At 43.3% G+C, this 9,307-nt stretch overlaps 1 protein-coding gene across 1 annotated transcript; it reads right to left on the reverse strand.

Annotated features, from left to right (window-relative positions):
* Nucleotides 1-2,928: 2,928 nt before the first annotated feature.
* LOC142176761 (uncharacterized) lies at nucleotides 2,929-3,375 on the reverse strand. Its single transcript, XM_075245055.1, has one exon. The coding sequence runs from the start codon at nucleotides 3,373-3,375 to the stop codon at nucleotides 2,929-2,931; it is 447 nt and encodes a 148-aa protein (XP_075101156.1).
* Between the last annotated feature and the right edge of the window lie 5,932 nt (nucleotides 3,376-9,307).

Raw genomic sequence — 9,307 nt, forward strand, 5'->3', positions numbered from 1 at the left:
TCGGGTTTACCGACCCTTAGGTTCAAAAACTGATCCTGAGATTTTTTGGGTCAGCTGTTGGGTTGGTGTGACTTCTAGTCGGTCCTGAGGCTTTTTTAGGTTGGCGACAATGGCTCTTATGCGTTGGGTTGGTGACACCTTTTAATTTGAGCTGGCGTCAGCGACTCTTATGCATTGGGTCGGTATGACCTCTTGGTATATGCTGGTGATAGTGGCTCTTACGTATTTGCCCTTAGGCTTTTAGTTAACTGTTTCGGGCTCAGTCTTCGAGTGGGATTTCGACTCGAGATCATTGACCCTTAAATTTTCAAAATTTAAGCTGGCGTCAGTGGCTCTTACACATAGGGTTGGTATGACCTATAATGTGGGTTGGCGACAGTGGCTCTTACATATTAGGTCGGTACGACCTCTAATGTGGGCTGACGATAGTGGCTCTTATGCATTGGGTCAGTACGACCTCTAATATAGGCTTTATTTTCCCTCGATAGAGATTTTTTGAAGAGTTTGTGTTCGCCCGACTCTTCAACGGCTCGATGAGAGCCTCGATTGTGAGCCGTTATGTAGCGATAAATGATCACCTCAGGTGATTTCGCTCGATGGATGAATTATTTCAAAGCCTGTTTGTTTGGAGCCGATATGATCGAAGCTCTTTTGCTCATGACGAGGGTAGCCTGATTAACCGGTTCTTTTCGAAGTTTTTTCAAAGTAATTGAAGGCCCGTGATTTTATAGCAACGGTCGGGCATTCCCGAGTCGCATGAGTTTGGCTGGTACAGCCTTATGACTGTATTCATGGTATTTGGCCGTAGCCTTTCATTCCCCGAGTAAGGTAGTTATGGCGTCTATATCGAGGGTATGCCTTTTTAGGGGTCTTATAAGTTCGGATATATAGCCTTAACTTTAAGATCGGGATTATGCCTTTTGTAAGGTCTTAGAGATGAGTTACTTAGTACAAGTATCTTCATGCCTTGCTTGAGGTCTTACAGATAAGTTACTTGGTATATGTATGGTTCATGCCTTACATGAGGTCTTACAGATGAGTTACTGATTGCTCGAAGGGAAGACAATCGAGCTTTGGGTGTCAGTCCTCGAGTGTTCGGGGACATTCTGGCTCTGGAGCCATTTTTTGTAGAAAATAGCAGACTTCTTTAAAGCGCAAAGTTTTTTGATGGAGGAGAAAATATTCTTTGATTATTTGGCACAAGTATACATGTTTTCGTTGTCTAGGTCTCGGTTATACTATGTGGACACGGTTCGTTCGACTGTTTGGCCAGATACATCATTTTCCTACCGAGACCCTTTTTGGCACATCTTGACTCCTCAGAGGAGGTGGCCTCCCGGGGGATACCCCTCAGTATTTGAGGCAGACTGAAGAGAAGCCTTGGATACTTGTTGAGTTCCCCTTAGGTATAGATGTTGCCTCGTTAAAAATCTTGCCAGTAAAACCCTTCTTGAGATAAAACCCGATTGAAGGAAAAAAGTGATACATTTGCTTTAAAACCCAAGGTCTTCGAGCCGGGGGATGTTTCAGCACCTTTCATCTAACACCCTAGCAGTATTAGCATTTGAGAATTGATATGTTCCAATTGCTTGGAAGTTGTTCGCCTTCCATGGTACCGAGCTTGTAGGACCCTTTGCCGATTATTCCGAGGACACGGTACGATCCTTTCCAGTTTTGGCCTAGCTTTCCTTTATTGAGATTTCGATAGTTTAGGGTGACTTTCCTTAATACTAAGTCCCCGACTCCGAAATGTCGGAGATTTGTTATCCTGTTATAGTACCTTTCGATCCTTTGTTTTTGGGTGGCCATTCGGACCAACGAAGCTTCTCGCTTTTTATCCAATAGTTTGAGGGCCACAATCATGGCCTCGTTGTTTGAGCTCTCAGTGGTGTGTTAGAATCTTGTTCTTGGTTCTCCGAACTCCACCAGTATCAAAGCCTCGACACCATATACTAGAGAGAAAGGTGTTCCTCATGTTCTTGATTTTGGAGTTGTTCGGTATGCCCATAACACTTCGGGAAATATTTCTCTCCACTTCCCCTTAGCGTTTTCCAACTTCTTTTTTAAGTTTTGAATGATGGTCTTGTTTGTAGATTCGGCCTGACCGTTTGCACACGGGTGGTATGGTGTCGACATGATTCTCTTGATTTTGTGATTCTCGAGGAACTGTGTTACTTTACTTCCGATGAACTGCTTCCCGTTATCACATGTTATCTCGGAAGGAATCCCGAATCGGCACATAATATCGTCCCAGATGAAGTTAATGACTTCTTTTTTCTTATCTTTTCAAAGTCCTGTGCTTTCACCCATTTTTGAGAAATAGTCACTCATAAATAAAATTAATCTGGCTTTACCTGGTGCCATTGGTAGATGTCCGACGATGTCAATCCCCCATTTTATGAACGACCACGGCGATAAGACCGAATGTAGCTGTTCACCAGGTTGGTAAATCATTGGGGCAAATCTCTGGCATTTGTCTCACTTTTGGACGAATTCTTTGGTGTCTTTTTCCATGTTGTCCCAATAATAGCTTGCTCTGATCACCTTTTGGACTAAGGAGTCGGTGCCGGAATGGTTTCCGCAGGTGCCCTCGTGGATTTCTCAGAGTACATAATCTGTGTCTCCCGGCCCCATACATACTACTAGGGGGCCATCAAAGGTTCTTCTGTACAGAGTCCCATTTTTGTCTAGCGAGAATTGAGCTGCTTTGGTTCGTAGGGCCCTCGATTCTTTTGGATCCGTGGGTAGTTTCCCACTTTTCAAATAGTTAATATGTTTATTTCTCCAATTCCATGTTAGGCTAGTGGAGTTGATCTCAGCATGACCTTCCTCGATCACTAATTTGGATAGCTGAACAACAGCCCCGGGGAGTAGCTCATCTTCTTCGACAGATGATCCCAGGTTTACGAGGGCATTGACCTCGCTATTCTACTCTTGAAGTATGTGGATCAGAGTCCATTCTTTGAAACGCTGCAATGTGACTTGAATTTTGTCCAGGTATCTTTGCATCCTGTCTTCTTGGACCTTGAAGCTCCCATTTACCTGATTTACTACCAAGTGGGAATCACATCTTGCTTCGACGACTTTAGCTCTTAGGCCTTTGGCCAATTCCAGACCTGCAATCATAGCCTCATATTCGGCTTCGTTGTTAGTAAATCTTGTAGTTTTTATAGATTGCCTTATTATGCCGTCCGTAGGCGGCTTCTGAACTATACCGATCTCGGATCCTCTTACGTTCAAGGCACCGTCAGTGAACAGGGTCCACACCTCGGAAGATGTGCCTGTTTTTAGTAAAAGTTCTTTTTCTACCTCGGGCACGAGGGAAGGCGAGAAGTCGTCCATGAAGTCTGCCAGAATTTGGGACTTGATAGCCATTCGGGGTTGATACTCGATGTCATATCCCCTGAGTTCGCTGGCCCATTTGGCCAATCGGCCCGATAGTTCGGGCTTATGCAATATGCTTCGAAGAGGATATCTTCTTAAAACACAACTATGATGGCATTGAAAGTAAGGTTTCAATTTTTGTGATGCGCTTATTAATGCAAGAGCTAATTTTTCTAGGTGCGGATACCGTGTTTCGGCATCTCCCAGGGTCCGACTTACATAATAAATAGAAAACTATATACCTTGTTCTTCTCGAACTAGCACACCACTTACCACTATCTCAGATACGGCCAAGTATAAATATAGTGTCTCATCCTCCTTTGGAGTATGGAGTAAAGGCGGGCTAGTCAGATATCGTTTCAACTCCTCTAGGACTCGTTGGCATTTTGGAGTCCATTCAAAGTTATTTTTCTTTTTGAGTAAGGAGAAGAAATGATGACTCCTGTCTGATGATCTCGAAAAAAATCAGCCCAAGGCTGCTATCCGTCCGGTCATCCGTTGTACGACCTTTACATTATTTACCATTGTGATTTCTTTGATAGCCTCTATTTTGTCAGGGTTGATCTCGATTCACCTGTTTGACACCATGAAGCCTAAGAATTTGGCCGAACCCTCTTCGAAGGCACATTTCTCGGGATTGAGTTTCATGTTGTAGCTTCTGAGGATGTCGAATGTCTCCTGCAAATGAGTCAAATGGTCCTTTGCGCGCAGGGACTTAACTAGCGTGTCATCAATATAAACCTCCATGGATTTGCCTATTTATTGTTCAAACATTTTATTAACTAGGCTCTGATATGTGGCTCCCGCATTTTTCAGCCCGAAGGGCATTACATTGTAACAGTATGTACCGTACTTTGTAATGAACGAAGTCTTTTCCCTATCCTCGGGGTTCATCTGAATTTGATTATACCCCAAGTAGGCATCGAGAAAAGTGAGGGTTTTATGACCGGCCATGGCATTGATAACTAGGGATTCTAGTCTATTTTATACTCTTTTTTTCTTGAGTTTTGGACTAAAAATATATACAAGTAATCCCGAAAGCTTACATGTTGTGCTTGTTTGCAGGGTTTGGTAAAAAAAGTGACAAGTAGTCAAAACCAGCTTAAAAAGGAGTGAAACCCGCACAAGTACCAGGAACAAGTCAAGGCACTGCTGTAGCATAAAATCCACTGCAGCTGCAACAGACCTACCGCGGCCGCAGTCCATTTAGTGCGGTCCGCGGTGAAAAAGATCAGAGAGATGCACTTTTGGAAGCTCAAGCATTGCAGTCCGTGGTAGATTCTTCGCTGCCGCAGTAGCCTCTTCGCGGCCACAATCCATTTTATGTGGTCCGCGGAGAGGGGATTCAGAGAGCTGAGAGTTTTGAAGTTGGAAGCCATTGCGGTCCACGGTCCATTTTGTGCGGACCGCAGTGAAGCCACCATGGCCGCGGTACATTTTATGCAATCCGTGGTGGCCAGATTCAAACACTGAGCAATGGAGCTAAAAAGCCTCACCGCAGCCACGGTGCATTTTCCGCGGTCCGCGGTACCTTCGTCAGGGGTATTTTTGTCCAGAAAATTTGGCCTTGTATAAATACTTCTTTTTCACATTTTTAGGTATCTTTATCTTAACAGAGCACGTGAACGACGGTTTTAGCCCATTTTGAGTAATTTGTAACTAGATTAACATTGAATCTTCAATATCTTAGTTTGTAATCATATTATATGGGTTATTCTTCATCTAAACCTCTGATTTCTTCCATTATTATGAGTATCTAAACCCATTAGCTAGGGTTGTGGCATAACCCTAATGTGGGTATTTGTGGGTCTTTTGTTTTAAGGCTTAGGTGTTTATGGGTATTTGATATTTGGACTGATTTGTGTTTTCCATGTTGAATTAGTGGTTGCAAACACTAATTTGTGCCTTTTTGACTTGGGCTCTTCTTAAGAAAGAGAGCTTGAGTCTAGGAAAATTAGTCCAACAAGGAATTGGGGTGTAATCAAGAGATTGATAGCCCCAATTAAAGGGTTAAACCTAGAGATAGTAGTACCCGACTTGAGCCTATATTGCTTGCACAATTTTGACACCTAATTGGTCTTGAGAAAGTCAATTTAGGCAAAGTCACTCAAGCTACCGAGAGGTATAGAGTGATCAGTTTCGTGCATTGGCTATATCGCAATCCCCAACATAACAACTTTGCCGTAGGTTTTAGATCCCGTCAGGTATTCACCTAGGAGAAAGTCACTTCCCTAGTGCCTCTTTAACTATTTAGAAAACCTTACAAGCATTCATACTTAGTTTAATTTCGCATCTCATTAGCATAAAATTAGAAGTAACAAAACAAACAAATATGATTGGAAGTGTAATTAAGAGTAGTACGTACTGCTAGTTTAGATAGGAATCCAAATCCCAAACAATCTAGCTCCCTATGGATTCGATCCCGACCATCTCGGGTAAAAGCTTCATCGCCCGTTCTTGCCACTTTGTAGTGGTGTCGGGTTGGACTCGATCACTTTTTGGGGCCGTTGCCGGGGCGCTAACGGTTTTGACTATCTATCTAAATAGTTTTGTGTACTGTTTTTCTTTCCTTATGTGTTACTAATTTGTGTGTTTCACCAACTCAGGTACAAAATGGCGGCAAACAACAACAACACACCTCTTGAAGATCTTCCACTGGGGGAAGAGGTAGATGACAATATTGATGATGAGGTTCCTATAGTGCCTCAAGCTCAAAGGAGAGGCCGCCAGTCCAATGATAATTTTCCAGACCCTCCCCTGCCTCCTCCAAGAGTGTCTCCTCGGGTGCTTCCAAACCAAGAATATGCTAGTGCAATTGTTCCACCCCGGATCCGGGCGGGCAATTTCCAAATTACAAATGTGATGCTGACTTTGTTGGAGCAGCGAGGGTATTTCACATGTGCTCCCCATAAGAATGCTTACAAATATCTTAAGGGTTTCGTGGATACCTGTTGGGGGAGCAAGCAAACAAATGTATCAGAGGATGCACTTCGGTTGAGATTATTCCCTTTTTCACTTAGAGGGAAAGCTTTTGATTGGCTTGAAAGGCTTCCCAACCATTCCATCACTCTTGGGATGAGTTGGAGGATAAATTCATTGCAAAGTTTTTCTCGCCGGGCCACATGGTGAACTTGAGGGATGAAATCTTAGCTTTTAAGCTGGAGCCCAATGAACCACTGCATGAGATATGCGACAGATATCAGACCATGGTAAAGGAATGCCCAAATAATGATATGAAAGAGACAATAATACAATAGACATTCTACCGGGGCATTAACACAACAAATCAGTGCATAGTGAACCAACTCGCCGTGGGCAATTTCATGAACACACCGTATGATGAGGCTAATGCAATATTGGATGAGATGGCTGACACATTTTCCGCTTGGCAAAGTAGAGCCAATGTGCCACAGGGTGACCCTACGGTCATTCATTTGCACAAAGATCTCCTTGATCATGGGCAGACAATAGCAGAACTGACAACCACAACGAACCAGTTAGCAAAGGCACAATTACAGTAGGTTCAAGCTCCATGACAAGCAAATGCTATGGAGGGTGTCAACATGTTAATGTACAAAAGAAGACAAATAGGTCAACAAAACCAAGGGAGTTCGGATCAATATGACCAAGACAGTGGTGGGTTCCAAGATGATGGGTATGATGAGCAGAATGAAGAAGTGCAATATGTGAACAATTATCAGGGCCAAAGGGGCAATTCTTCCAACCAACAACAATGGAGACCCCAATGCAATTGGGGAAATCAACAACAATAAGGGAATAGTAATTGGGGGACCAACAACAAAAATGCAAATTGGGGCAACCAGAATAGTAATCAGAACAATCAGGGTAATTGGAGTGGCAACAACAGCAACGGGGTGGAAACAACAATCAGGGTGGTTGGAACAATGGCAACCAAGGAAATCGGGGGCAAGGCTTTCAAAGGCCCCCAATGTATCAACAACCGAAAAATCCACCCCCATTTCCATCCCAAGGTCCTAGCTCTTCCAACAATGAAATGAGGAGAATTGAAATAATGTTTGAACAAATGATAAAAAAGAATGCTGACTCCGATGCCTAGTTGGCATCCCATAATACTTCAATTAGAAACTTGGAGGTTCAATTAGGCCAAATCTCACAATCCTTGAATACTCGCCCTAAAGGGGCTCTACCTAGTGATATGGTAGTCAACCCGAAGGGTGGGAACAATTCCAGGCATGTAATGGCGGTAACTACAAGAAGTGGACGAGGCAGTGATATGAATGCCTCCAAACAAAAAGAAATTTTGAGTGATGAAGTTGAGTTGCAAGAGGATGAGACCCCTTTGGTGGTTGAGAATATGATTGATGAGAACCTGAATGAGAAAGTGAGGATTGATATCCAAGATGCCGAGGTGGAAACTCAGATGTGAACCCGTCTAGGGAACACGTAATAGACATGCCGGAAATGGTAGTGCCTAAAGACAAGGCCCTTTTGCCAAGGCCACCTCCACCTTTTCCTCAAAGGCTTGTAAAGCAGAAAAATGAGAACCAGTTTAAGAAGTTCATTGATATGATGAAGAGCTTATCAATTAATGTGCCTTTGGTGGAGGCTCTAGAACAAATGCCGAGGGTATGCCAAGTTCATGAACGACTTGGTGACAAAGAAAAGATCCATGGATTGTGAGACCATTAAGATGAACCACCAAGTTAGTGCAATAGTACACTCGATGGCTCCGAAACTAGAAGATCCCGGCGCTTTCACCATTCCTTGCACCATTGGGAGTGCAAACTTTGCAAAAGCTCTATGTGATTTAGGGGCAAGTATCAACTTGATGCCTTACTCCGTTTTCAAGACTTTGGGTATTGGGAAACTTAGGGCTACTTCAATGAGGTTGCAAATGGCGGATAGAACTATGAAGAGGCCGCTTGGTATTGTAGATGATGTCCTTGTTCGGGTGAACAAGTTCATTTTGCAAGCTGATTTTGTGATCTTAGATTGTGAGGTAGATTATGAGGTTCCGATCATATTGGGAAGACCTTTCCTAGCAACTGGGAAGGCCTTAGTTGATGTGGAATCAAGGGAACTCACCTTCCGGATGGGTGATGAGAAAGTGGTCTTTCATGTGTGCAAGTCAATGAAGCAGTCCAACAGTTCTGAAGTGTGATCTTTTGTGGATCAGTGTTGTGGGTGACTCGTTTGATGAATGTTTGAAAAATCTTGATAGAGTGTTGGCCCGTTGTGAAGAAACCAACCTGCTTAATTGGGAGAAATGCCACTTTATTGTTGAGGAGGGAATAGTCGTTGGCCATAAAATTTCAAAGCACGGTATAGAGGTTGACAAAGCTAAAATTGAAGTGATTTCAAGGCTCCCTCCCCCTACTTCGGTCAAGGGAGTTAGAAGTTTTCTTGGGTATGCGGGGTTCTACCGTAGATTTATCAAGGACTTTTCGAAGGTAATGAATCCCTTGTGCAAGTTATTGGAAAAAGATGCCAAGTTCGTGTTCAATGAGGGATGTATGCAAGCCTTTGAACTTCTCAAGCACAAGTTGACCACCATTCCTATTATTACCGCACCCAATTGGAGCTTACCTTTTGAGCTCATGTGTGACACAAGTGATATTGCGGTTGGGGCGATTTGGGTCAAAGAATGAATAAAATGTTTGACCCGGTGTATTATGCGAGCAAGACAATGAATGATGCTCAAGTGAACTACACGGTGACTGAGAAAGAGATTTTGGCAATTTTGTTCATAATGGAGAATTTTCAGCCGTATCTCATGGGTGCCAAGGTCATAGTTCTTACCGATCATGCCACACTCCGGTACTTGATGACGAAGAAGGATTCTAAAGCTAGGCTGATGAGATGGGTCTTGTTACTTCAAGAGTTTGATTTGGAGATTGTGGACCGGAAGGGTTGTGAAAACCAAGTGGCAGACCACTTGTCT

The sequence above is a fragment of the Nicotiana tabacum genome, chromosome 3 (genome assembly GCF_000715075.1).
Source record: "Nicotiana tabacum cultivar K326 chromosome 3, ASM71507v2, whole genome shotgun sequence".
Classification (NCBI taxonomy): Eukaryota; Viridiplantae; Streptophyta; class Magnoliopsida; order Solanales; family Solanaceae; genus Nicotiana; species Nicotiana tabacum.

Bases quoted from the DNA above. Each gene is read 5' to 3' on its own strand.
- LOC142176761 (XM_075245055.1), bottom strand. From the start codon at position 3,375: ATGGCTATCAAGTCCCAAATTCTGGCAGACTTCATGGACGACTTCTCG.